The 12953-nt window shown below is 41.1% G+C and overlaps 1 protein-coding gene across 2 annotated transcripts in view; it reads right to left on the minus strand.

Moving 5' to 3' along the window:
* Nucleotides 1-12953, minus strand: part of SUPV3L1 (Suv3 like RNA helicase) — a 32223-nt gene that overhangs the window by 15965 nt on the left and 3305 nt on the right. Inside the window, exons 1-8 of one of the 2 annotated variants that reach the window (XM_017548927.1) lie at nucleotides 11408-11765; nucleotides 6246-6323; nucleotides 5758-5865; nucleotides 4809-4923; nucleotides 3447-3615; nucleotides 1760-1875; nucleotides 1419-1436; nucleotides 1210-1239 (exon numbers count right to left, since the gene is read on the minus strand). In XM_017548927.1, the coding sequence (XP_017404416.1) occupies nucleotides 1210-1239; nucleotides 1419-1436; nucleotides 1760-1875; nucleotides 3447-3615; nucleotides 4809-4923; nucleotides 5758-5865; nucleotides 6246-6323; nucleotides 11408-11681 (908 nt within the window). In that variant the 5' untranslated portion in view covers nucleotides 11682-11765. Of the gene's footprint in view, nucleotides 1-1153; nucleotides 1159-1209; nucleotides 1240-1418; nucleotides 1437-1759; nucleotides 1876-3446; nucleotides 3616-4808; nucleotides 4924-5757; nucleotides 5866-6245; nucleotides 6324-11407; nucleotides 11766-12953 lie in introns of those variants that run through there. The other variant, XM_017548926.1, reaches the window with a different exon arrangement.

The raw sequence follows: 12953 nt of genomic DNA on the forward strand, positions 1-12953 counted from the left end.
TCACCGCAACCCCCGCCTCCTGGGTTCAGGCAATTCTCCTGCCTCAGCCTCCTGAGTAGCTGGGATTACAGGCACGCGCCACCATGCCCAGCTAATTTTTTTGTAGTTTTAGTAGAGACGGGGTTTCACCGTGGTGACCAGGATGGTCTCGATCTCTTGACCTCGTGATCCACCCCCCTCAGCCTCCCAAAGTGCTGGGATTACAGGCGTGAACCACCGCGCCCGGCCAAAAAAAAATTTTCAAATGAGGTGGGAGGATTGTTTGAGCCCAGGAGGCCGTGATTGCAATAAGCCGTGATCAGGCCACTGCCCTCCTATCTGGACAACAGGAGTGAGACCCTGCCTCACAAAAAAAAAAAAAGTACTTTGTGATCTGGGTATGTACAACCAAGACTAGAAGAGAGGGTGTAGAGAAGAAATTCTGATTTATAAACTTCTGTGCTATAGTACAATGCATTATTTTATAATACACTGATTTTTAAAAAACTATTCATCTCATGAAGTTGATTGTTAAAATGGAAAAAAGCAAGCTGCCAAATAGTAAAGTACATTCATATTTAATATATACACTCACCATGAACTATATGCATACACAACTATATGCATACACAACAGGAACACAAATATTAACAAAGTCTGGAAAATATATACCAGAGGGTTAATTAACACTTGTTGATTCTGGATCAGTGGGACTGGGAAATTATGTAGGTTTGTTTTCTTCTCTTTGCTTGCTTGCATTTTTATATTTTCTTTCTTTACATTTTTATATTTTCAATAACAAAGATATTATTGCTTACATAATAAGGAAAAAGTTAATTTTCACTTAAATGTTAAGGCCAGGTATGCTGGGTTCCACCTGAATCCCACCACTTTGGGAGGCCAAAGTCGGATGATCACTCGAGGCCAGGAATTAGAGACCAGTCTGGGCAACACAGCAAGAACCCATCTCCACAAAAAATGTATTAATAAAAAGTTAGCTGGGTGTGGTGGGTCACACCTGTAGTTGTAGCTACTCAGGAGGCTAAGGCAGAAGGATCACTTGAGCCCAGGAGGTTGAGGCTGCAGTGAGCCATGACCGCACCACTGCACTTCAGTCTGAATGACACAGTGAGACCCTGACTCAAAAAAAAAAAAAAAACCAAAAACTTTAAATAGAAGCTCACTGTGGCACCATACATAATAGGAAAAAACTTTAAACAACCTAAATATCCTTTAACTGGGGAAGAAATCATTTCAGTCCTAAAATGGAATACTATAAAACAATTTAAATGAATTAACTACAGATATGTAGCTATAGGTAACTCAACAAGACTAGATCTAAACACGTTTGCGGAGTAAGCAAGTAGCAGAACAATAACAACAATATAATAATCACATAAATGTTTTAAAACACAATCTAAAATATTGATAAGTAATACATATCAATGATATATATCCTGAAAAGAGACAGGAAAACTATACACACCAAATATTTGTTATCAGTTAGAACAAAAGTAGAGAGAGGAATTAAAACTGGAGTGTGGCACAAAGGAAGTTTCAATTATACTGATTAACATTTTAGCTCTTTTAAGAGAAAAAGGGAAAGAATTTCAAGTGCAAGCATTTGTCAGTGGTGGCTGACTACATGTTTGTCATACTTATTCTCTTCTTTTTCTAGATTTTTAAATTTTTTCTTCACACATACAAAAATCATATTTCACATTTCAAGTGTATTTTAAAATTAAAAATACCAAACCATAGTTTCTTAAACAACATATACATACAAGGAGTTGTAACACTGCACATCTCAACTGTACAAGCAACATGTGAAGCCTGTTTCCCATCTGGCTGAACTGTCACACGCTCCTCACCTGTCACCAGGTCACATGGCACACCCTAGAATGAATAGAAAAAAAACCTAGAATTATTTCTATCTTGAAAATAATGGCAAAAATAGGTTTTGGATATTTAACAGAGTATTCTCTCCACTACCAGCAAATCAGTTTGTTTCACTGTTAAAACATTCCCAATGCTTTTTCCCTTTTATAAAAAATAAAGAAAAGTAAGAGCCACTCTCTTACATAACCTAGGTGAACTTTGAAACATCTCAAATCAGCTAAATCCTCAGGAAACAAAAGCATGAGACACTGCAGCAGTTTCATATTTTAACTTTGTACATCTCTGAACTATGTGACTTTATTAAAATGAACGAGTTGTTTCTATATTCAAGAACATTATAAATACAATTTAAGAATGTAAAGACCTCCTATTATAATTCCCTGAAAGGGACCAACATCAATGCGATGTGGTTAGTCCAAGACTAATGGGTTCCCCAGAATGGAGGATTCTTGGTGCTAAATCTAGGGAAGTCCAGGCCAGTCATCATAGTGGCCTGAATCAAATCATGGGGAAATACTAGCCATATCCTAACTGAGGGACAGTTTACAACACAATTGACCTGTAGTCATTCAAAATGTACAGGTTACAAAAGACAAAGTAAGACTGAGGAACTGTCCAAGATGAATGGAACTAGAGCTATGACAACTAAAAACAGTGTGAGACCCTGAAAAGAACCCTGGAAGGGTGGACGATGGGGTGTAATTGGACAATTGATAAAATTTGAGTATGGACTGTGATTCAGTAAGAGTAATCAATATTAAATGTTCTGCTTCAGACAAATATCCCATGGTTATGGTAAAAGTCTGTTCTGAGGAAATATATTCTCAAGTATTTACAGCAAAGAGGCATTATGTATGTAAATTACTCAAATTGTTCAGAAAAAAAAAAGAGAGAATGTAAATTACGTAACAAAACTGGTTAAGTTCACATTATAAAGTCATAATAAAACAATGAATAAAAACATAGCCCATTTAGTGAAAATGATGCCTCAGACCACAGGGCTTCAGTCCTTTCAGTTTTGAAAAGGTGGCTTCAGTCTTTATCATTAGTTCTGGCTGATAGCATCAGAGGTCTAATTTATAAAAGGTAAATTACATATCATAGAGTAGTGCTTAATTCTGAGGGGGCAAAGGACTTCAGAGTTTCGACTATATCAACAATATTTTATTTCTTAAAAAAGTAAGTGAAGCAAGTATGACAAAATGTTAAGATATGATGAGGTGGGGTAATAAGTTCAAGCTTATTCACTTTCTGCATTTCTCTCTATAAGTAAAGTGTTCTTCAATATTGTCTTTCATTCCACTGGGCACATGTTTTCACGTTTTTGTATCTCTGAAATCAAGGTGCATCTTAAGAATTGATAACATGTCAGAGTTCAGTTGCTAGCATTTTTTTCTTAATTGTACATAAAATAATGGTACATCTTACAATTGATAGCTTCTTAGATACAATAAAATATGGTAATTTTTTGTTAACAGTAAATTACTACAAACATCTTTTCCCACTCCCTCTGAAAAAGAAAATTAAAAAACAAAAACAAAAACATGAGCAATTGGTAATATACTGACAGCAGCATTACTCTTTTCGAAGATCTCATGTGCCAGTAATTTTAAAGGGCCACAATATACTCCAGACTTTGCTGAGAAGTATTTCTGGATTGCATGATAAGTCTTTCCACTGTTTGTGGGGCCTGAATGGAATATTATCTTCCGATGCATGGCTCTAGCGTCTGGGTACCTAAAACATGAGTAGGTAAACAGCTTAATCCCATTTAACCTCAAAATCCATCCTGGCAAAGATACCAATTGAAACAAATTCCAAATGAAATATCCTCTTAATCTTCACAAGATCAAGTCTTTGAAAAACTAAATTAAACAATGGGTTTCATATCTACATTAAAATAATGACTGGTTTCCAAGAATGGCATTTACTAACTAGAGGACCAAAAAACCCAAATGCAAATTTAATGTCTTGAATATTTTTCCCATTGTATAAATCTCTTTTTCTCAGGGGTTACTAAAAATAAATTTAAACTGCTATCAGTTCTGTACCTATGTTCACATCATTCCCACCGCTCTAAACATATGACTCTAAAAGCAAACGTTCCCAGGCCCCTGAATTCCAAACATATGCAAATACAATTATGGAGTCTTCTACCTCTGGCCATGGAGGAATAACTGGCACTTGACTTGCCCTCCCACTAAAAACAAGTACAAAGTGGGGGGAAATATATGCAGTAAATGTGTGGGGACATGGGCCACAGGCAGTGCAGGACTGCAATCCCTGAAAGAAAAGAACACTTGAGATAAGCCTTACTGCACCCCAGTACGGCAGAGGGAGGAAGACAGTCCTACTGAAGCGTGCAGCAGAGATCAAGTTCTGAGCTGCTTCAGCAGCTAAAACGTGAAGAACAGAGTGTGGAAGAGAAGGGTGCACAGAAGGAGAGCCTGGAAGTCTGTGTGGGGGTTCCCTGTGAGTTTCTGGCCAAGTGCTGGGCTAACCTTGTACAAGGTAAGAATCAACAGGGTCTAGGAAAGAGCAGCCTACCAGGGGTTTGAGTGGAAAGTCTCAAAGACGTCTCAAATGCTAGGGGATGTTGCAGTTCCAGCCACGGTAGAAAGAACTCATTAACACCCAGGCACTCAGCTAAGACACCAGAAAGGCCATAGGCTTAAGAACAACATCCTTAAGTCAGGGCTATTCTAGATCTGCCCTAATAAAACCTAAAACCACACTCAATCTGGATCATGGTGAGATACCAGTTAATTGCCTAACAGAGTTAATTGCCTCCCTTTTTTTCCTTTTAGGAAAACAACCTAATCCAGACTCCTTAAAATTTGTTATCTAGAATACAATAAAAAAAAAAAATGATCACTAATCACCCAAGATTAGAAACTGAAAATTTCAAATCCACGAATGGAGAAACTAACCAGTTAGGTGGTATTCTTAAGTCGCTGATTTTACGTAGATCATCCTTACATTCCAATACAGGAAATATTTGTTTGGCATGTCTCAAGAAAAATGGAAATAAATCATCCACATGAGCTGGAAAATAAAACACTGTATTAACATGTGCGATCTACATTTAAAAAAGGGAAAAAAAGTAGAAAAGTCCTGAAGTTAGGGACCTTATCCTTTTCTGGGATCCTGTTTTGTCTTATTTTTTCCTTTTAATTTCATCTGTATCTTCAGGAAAACAGGAAATTGGCTAGCAACCACCACATTCTACTCCTTTAGTACAAATAGGCAAAGATTAGCACTGGTGAAAGTTAAAAATAAAGAACCTAGACATATACATTACAGAGAAAAAGGTATAAACATTTTTTAAACTTTGAAAACCACAGACAAGCAAAACACGTGTTTGCTCCTGAGCATGAATTCTCCACATCTTTGTGGCCCTTAGAGGGGCCTGGAGCATGTCCCATTCAGCGCTGTATCCTCAGTGCTGGGCACAAGGTGCAGGTCTAAGAGTCAAATACATAACCAAAACCAAACTGCCATGGGAATAAAATGACGATATTCTCACTTTTTTTTTCTTTTATAGTAAGAACTTTGTCCTGATATGAGGCAGAAGGAAGCCAGTGGTAGAAACAGATGGAATCTGCTATGCACGAATTCTAACTTGTATGACAGCTTATTTCACTGTGGCCCCAGTCTTCCTCCAGTCTAAGACATATGGGTGATGTAACAACTAGCTCAGAGACCCAATATAAAGGCAAACAACCTAGAAGTCAAACTGTCAAAGCACTGAATTATTTACAGAGGATGTTACCAGACCCATTCTAAACCAAATAAGCCTTTCTGGAGAAATAAACATGAAGTATGGGAAGAAACAGAAGGCATGGTCAATAGGATTTTTAAAATTCTCTAAGCACTTGCCTGCACCGAAGCAAATATCATTCAAAACAATGTGAATGTCCACATCCAGGGAATGAGACTGCATAATATAATTTCTAAAGCTTATGAAAGCTTGGTGGAAGAGACGAGCTGTAGAGACACAAAATTAAAAGATGTAAGGCTTAGTTTTCATTTTAAAAAATACACATACACACCACATCAAACTCACCAGAGTCTTTTTTTTTTTTTTTTTTTTTTTGGTAGTACAGCTGGTTTATTATGATCTGGGCTATAACTGAAGTCCTGGCACAGCATGAAGGAAGGCTATACCTGCAGCTCCTCTGCTGCGCAGTATGGCTTACCAGGTGAGCCTCGCCAGTCTCCTGCCCAGCCAGAAGCAAAGGGCAGGGACGTGTCTCAAGACTACAACAATGTACTTATTTCCATGTCACACAAGGGGCTGCACAATCCTGACCAAGCTGTACTGTAAGAGGTAATAAAATATATCTAGGAAGATGTTTTGGGCTTACCATCAAGTCCATAATCAGCACCCAGTTTCTGAACTTCTTTCCTCTTGTAAAATTTGTCTAAGATCCCCTTTACTTCATCTAGAAGAGATATATCAAAATTTAACATCTGTTTCCTTATCTTAGATAGATGCTGAAACAAAGGCAAAAGGAACAACGCAGTAACACCAAAGGCAGCAGTCTAATGAGTGTTGCAAGAACTTGAAGGTTTTAGTTGATCCTTCTCTATGGATTGATATGTGATGGGAGTGTTTAGAAAAATCGAGTCAAACAGTGCAACACTCTGCTATACCGCAGAGGAAATAAGCAACACACTCCAGATCAGAGGCAGCCTCCAGCCTTCACCAGGCCACTTATAAACAGCCACACTGTGGTTCACTTACAACCATTCTGCATATCCAAACAGTGAGCAGCTAAAACACATCCAGAAAGACAATCAATACAGCAAGGACCATAACCTCATGCTTTTGTTAAAGTGACTAAGGGAGCCAGGATGATCTTCAGTTTCGAGGATGACAATTTCAGGGAGGACAGATGATACTTGTTTTGTTCTAGATGGCATAACTGAAGCCAGTGGGAGCAGATTTCAGTGGAATTTATACAAGAACTTCCTAACAATTAGAACAGGGAAAAGTGAGAGCTCCTTACCAATGGAATTACTCAAGCAAGGGTTAGGTGACTGTACTTCAAGGGTGACATCACTATGAATCAATAATCTTATAGTAAAAATATTTTAAATTAATCAGGATGAGATTGTATTACAGTTGTATACGTGAAAATACTACAGCATTATTCAATAAACATTTTACCGATTTAGCCACACAGTATGTATTTCTAGAAGCCAACAGGAGTACACAGGCTTTACCCATGAAATTCAGAAAGGCTGAGTAGCCTGTATTTTTACCTTCCACAAATGTACCAACCACATTTTCACACAGCCCAACAAACACAACACCCATTGAAGAAATCAAGCCTGAACAAAGCATTCCACTAACAAAACTTCGTCTGACAGACTGAGGAAATTTCAGAATCACTGGTTTTAGCCACTAGATTTGCCCATGACTAAATATACACACACATACGCGCGCGCACAGATGCGTGCATGCGTGTGTGTGTGTGTGTGTGTGTGTGTGTGTATTGCAGATCACAGGCAGCTATTCTCAGATTTCTGGGTCTCTGTTACTTTGTACTGAGAGGGGACAACAGTTTCCTAGTATCAAGGGTAGAAAAATCAATGACAAACAAAAAATTGGAAAAAAGCACGTGCAATTGCTTGGGAAAATTCTGCTGACCTATAAACTCGATACTAACTAAAGACAGATCACATTTATTTAGAATTAACCTATTTTCTGTGACTAACACTATGATGTTATGTAAGATTCATGCCTCTTTACTCAAATTAAAATGCTTCCAAAATGTGAAATTTCTCATTATGCTAAGTGAAAGAAAGCAGTTACAAAAGACCACATACTATATGACACTATTGATATGAAATATATAAAACAGGTGAATCACTAGACAGAATGTGGATTAGTGGTTGTCTGGGGACTAGGGGACTAGAGAGTGACTTGCTAACATATATCAGGTTTCTTTTCAGGGTGATAAAAATGTTCTAAAATGAAATTATGGTGATGATTGTAAAATCCGGCAAATATACTAAAACCTAATGAATTATACACTTTCAAAGGGTGAGCTTTCTCGTATAAATTAAAATTATATCTTTTTTTTTTTTTGAGACAGGGCCTCACTCTTGTTACCCAGGCTGGAATGTGGTAGTGTAATCTCGGCTCACTGAAACCTCCACCTCTCAGGGTCAAGCAATCCTCCCACCTCAGCCTCCCAAGTAGCTGACCTATAGGCGCACACCAACATGCCTGCCTAATTTCTGTATTTTTTTGGTAGAGATGGGGTTTCACCATGTTGCCCCAGCTTGTCTTGAGCTCCTGGGCCTCCCAAAGTGCTGGGATCACAGGCGTGAGCCACAGCGCCCAGCCTAGTCTTTTTAAAAGAACATTCTGACTGCAGGTAGAGAATAGAATGGAGAGATCAAAGGCATATGAGGAGACACCTAGGGGCCATATGTGAAGTCCAGTCAAAAGATGGAAGCTGGCAATTTAAGCTAAGTTGGTTGCAGTGGAGAATGAATGAATTCAATATTTATGAGGTAGAATCAACAAGGGGTTTTCTCTGATTGTTAGATGTAGGGGGTGAGGGATGAAAAAATAAAGACTACCAGGTTTTGATCTGAGCACCTGGAGGAGCAGGCTGAGGGGAAGGTAAGTTGTCTTGACATGCTAAGGTGAGGTGTGTTTAAGAAGGACAAGTGGAGATACCTGGTAGGCAGCGTGATGGATAGGTCTAGGGTGAAGGAGAGAGGTCCAGGGTAGAGACAAAGATCTGAGGGGAATACTGAATTATCGAGGGGGAGAGAGAAAATGATAGAAAATAGCAAGCACAGAATAAGGCAGCAAGATGATGCAGGACAAAGCCTTTAAGTACCTCAACTTTTTGAGCTATGAATAGGCAAAAGAGATTGAAAAGTGACAGCTTCTTATCCCAATTGCTAAACAAAGTGGAAATCTGACACCTTAACCATGTGGGTATATCGCAGTGTAGTAATTCATCATCTTCTGTAGCCCCTTCTGCAGTACTGAAAAATCATTCTAGTAAATTCAACATCTGGACCAATCCCAGTCAAAGGAGATGAAAAATCACCTGGCACACAGACCCAATGAGGTATCTAAGGATTCTCCACCAGAAGAAAATCTAGTGCTGACAAACCTATGTCTCCATTCTATCTTCTTACTGGAAGCAGCAAAGACATTTATATTTTCAGGTAAACTGGAATGGCTGCAGAAAATAAGAATTTATCAACATTTGAAAACAACAAGGCAAACTATCTCATCTAAATTACATTACGCCTGCAAATAATACAAAATAAATGGAAAATTATTCTTTAATGGGTAAACTATTGTTTGAGTTTCAACTCTGCAAGATGAAAAAGTTATCATTTATTTTGCAACAATGTCAATATACTTAACACTAGTGAACTATGCACTTAAAAATAATTAATACTGGCTGGGTGCATTGGCTCAGGCCTGTAATCTCAGTGCTTTGGGAGGCCATGGCAGAAGGATCCCTGGAGCCCAGGAGTTTGAGAACAGCCTGGGCAACATAGCAAGACCCCATCTCTACAAAAAATTTTAAAATTCTCCAGGCATGGTGATGCAAGCCTGTATTCCTAGCTACTTGGAAGGCTGAGGCAGGAGGGCTGCTTGAGCCTGGAAGTTGGAGGTCACAGTGAGCTGTGATCACACCACTACACTCCAGCTTGGGTAACAGAGGAAGACCCTGTCTCTTTAAAAAAAAAAAAAAGAAAAGAAAAAAACTAAAAAAAAAGTTTAAGAGTAAATATTATGCATTTTCACAATTGAAAAACAAAGAAATAATACTATAAAATAATTACATTTATTTATTTATTTATTTATTTATTTTTTTTCTGAGACAGAGTCTCGCTCTGTCACCCAGGCTGGAGTGCAATGGCGCAGTCTTGCCTCACTGCAATGTGCGCCTCCCAGGTTCAAGCGATTCTCCCACCTCAGCCTTCAGAGTAGCTAGAACTACAGGTGCACACCACCAGAGCTGGCTAATTTTTGTATTTTTAGTAGAGACGGGGTTTCATCATGTTGGCCAGGCTGGTCTTGAACTGACCTTGTGATCCACCCGCCTTGACCTCCCAAACTGCTGGGATAGATAACAGGCGTGAAACACTGTGCCCGGCCTACATTATTAAAATAATACAGTCTCTGCTATGGTTTGAACGTCTTTTCCAAGACTCATGTTGAAATTTAATTGCTATTTTAACAGTTGAGAGGTGGAACCTTTAATAGGTGATTAGGACATGAGGAGTGTGCCCTCATGAATGGAATCCATTATCACAGGACAACTCCTTAGTGGGGTCCTGGAAAAAAGGATAAGTTCAGCCCCCTTTCTCTCTGTCTCACAGGCTCACTTGCCCTTCCACCTTCCAACATGCAATGATGCAGCCAAAGGCCCTTATTAGATCCGGGCCTCCAGAATCATGAGTCTGAACACCTCTACTGTTCTCAGTCTGAGGTATTCTGTATAGCAGCAGAAAACAAAGACAGTCTCGCAACTCCAAGTAAAGTGAAAGGCCTTAACACTGACTTGGAAGAACAGGTCAAAGAATAACATACACTGAGTTCTATCACATGTTTAGTCAAAGTACTGTACTTCCGCCCTGAAAAACAAGATCTGACCCAAGCACGTTGTAATCTGTATTTTAGTTTTACAAAAGGAGGCGCCAATGTCGATGGTGGAAGTGAGACATTTCTCCTTCTATTCCTGGAGACTGTTCCTGGATACCATTTCCTCAGCCTCCCAGTTTCATTTGGTCAGAGGAGCTCCCTTACCTCCCTAATCAACCGGGAACTCACCATGAAAACATTCACATACCTCTCTGTCAACAAATCCATCTAAACTTGGTTTTGCTGAGCAAAGCTCGCTGTCACTCACTGATGCTACGCTCTTTTTTTCTCTCTGGAGCCAGGGATGGTTAAGATACCTACCACCTGTTGCTGGGACATCCTACCTTGTTCTACCTTCTCATGTTCTACCTTGTATTATAATTCATTTTCTATACGCGTGACTTTCCCCACGAGACCGTTAAGTTTCTTGAGAGGGGCTCCGGTTCCTCTTGACAACCACCACATAGTCTAACAGTGTGGTATGATTCGGCGCCTACTCAATGACAAAGAATCCTAAAATAAGTCTCAGCTGGCTTTTCACTGCCACATCCCATTCCCCTTCCAGGGGCGGGAGAGAAAGAATACAAGAAGAAGCAGGCATCCACCTAACAACTCAAAAAAAGTCAAATCATCCCAACACATGAGTGTATAAACCAGAGTGCAGGGCAGTGAAAGAGAAAAGGCCACTTCTGGGACGAGACGTTAAGAATTAATCAGACACAGTCCCAAACTGTTTGCAGGACTCACACACCAGCGAAGGAGGCAGACACTGAGAGGCACGATGTTAACGCTCGACGGGGCCTCGGGTCCCCAAGGGTAGGAGGTGCAGCTTCCTCCCAACCAGCCTCGGACCGACAGACACCACCCCCTGCCATCTTCTGTAGCTCCCGCACTCACTCTTGTCCAAAGGTCGGGTTAGCTCAGCCCCAACGTCGCCATCGGCGCTGGGGCCCTGAGGTTTCACACTCAGGGGCACGAACAAGGCCGTGTTCGGCGTTTTGGAGCCACCAGAGGCAGAGGAGCAGGTTGTGGCAAGGACAGAAACTTGCCCCAGAACCCCGGGAAAGGGCCCAAAGTGGGGGCGAAGGGCAGAGCAGATGGCTGCCCGGTGGCCAGCCTGGCGCCCCGCCGGGAGCCGAGCCCACAATAGGGCACACCGGGGGAAGGACATCGAGGCCGCAGGTCCTACAGAGGATGGCAGCTGCCGCGGACACGGCGGCGGACAGTGACGCACACCTCCAGCGCCTGCTGTCCAGAAAGACCCAGGCCGAGCAGGTGAGCTGCCCGGGAAAACGCCCGATCGATAAGGAAAAAGCCGTGCCATAAGGGTGTTCTTTCAGGGAAGAAGAAGCTTAGCGGAGAAAACTACAAGACATAATTCTCGTTCTCTTTCCCTGTTTTGTTGGCGACTGGGACCAGCTTTCCCTAAAGAAGGGAAAATAATCAGGCATCTTTGGAATGTCATAGATGAGCGGAGGGGGCCTGCTAGTTGTGTCACGTGATGCAAACTAGTCCTTTGGCAAACACGTGTCCAGAAGCACGTGGGTAGCTGGGTGAGCAGTGAGGGAATGGATGATGGAGAAGGAACGGGTGATGGAGAAGGAATTGCCAAGACTCCGGATAGTAGTGTGTCTTGCGAACTCAAACACCAAATAGCATTTCCCCAGAGTTCCTTGCATTGTTAACTGTCATTTCCTGATAGGGTAACGTTAGCGATGATAACTTGATATGCCCCTCAGAAACGTTGCTAAGAAAAAGTACCTTTTCTTTTTTTTCTTTTTTTCTTTTTTTTTTTTTTTTGACACAGAGTCTCCCTCTGCCGCCCAGGCTGGAGTGCGGTGGCGCGATCTCGGCTCACTGCAACTTCCACTTCCCGCTTTCAATCGTTTCTCCTGTCTCAGCCTCCCAAGTAGCTGGGACTGCAGGCGCCCCCCACCACGCCCTGCAACTTTTTGTATTTTTAATAGAGATGGGGTTTCACCATATTGGCCAGGCTGGTCTCGAACTCCTGACCTTGTGATCCGCCCACTTCGGCCTCCCAAAGTGCTCCCGGGCATACTTTTTCTTTAATATGAGCAGTTTGTGGACACCATCCTAGCAGCTATGTCACAACCACATGTCAAAAATATGTGCTTTGTACCCCGGTCATAGTGTAGTTCCAATGCATTAGTTGAATACGGTGTCCTCATGTGAGGCTGCAACATGTTAAATTCACAAGTTTAATCTGGGCGTGGTGGCTCACGCCTGTAATCCCAGCACTTTGGGAGCCAAGGCCAGTGGATCTCCTGAGATCAGGAGTTCGAGACCAGCCTGGCAAACATGTTGAAACCTTGTCTCTACTAAAAATACAAAAATCAGCCAGACGTGTTGGTGTACGCCTGTAATCCCAGCTACTGGGGAGGCTGAGGCAGGAGAATCGCTTGAACCTGGCTGGTGGAGGTTG

Source organism: Cebus imitator, unplaced genomic scaffold (genome assembly GCF_001604975.1).
Source record: "Cebus imitator isolate Cc_AM_T3 unplaced genomic scaffold, Cebus_imitator-1.0 Scaffold215, whole genome shotgun sequence".
In the NCBI taxonomy this organism is placed as follows: domain Eukaryota; kingdom Metazoa; phylum Chordata; class Mammalia; order Primates; family Cebidae; genus Cebus; species Cebus imitator.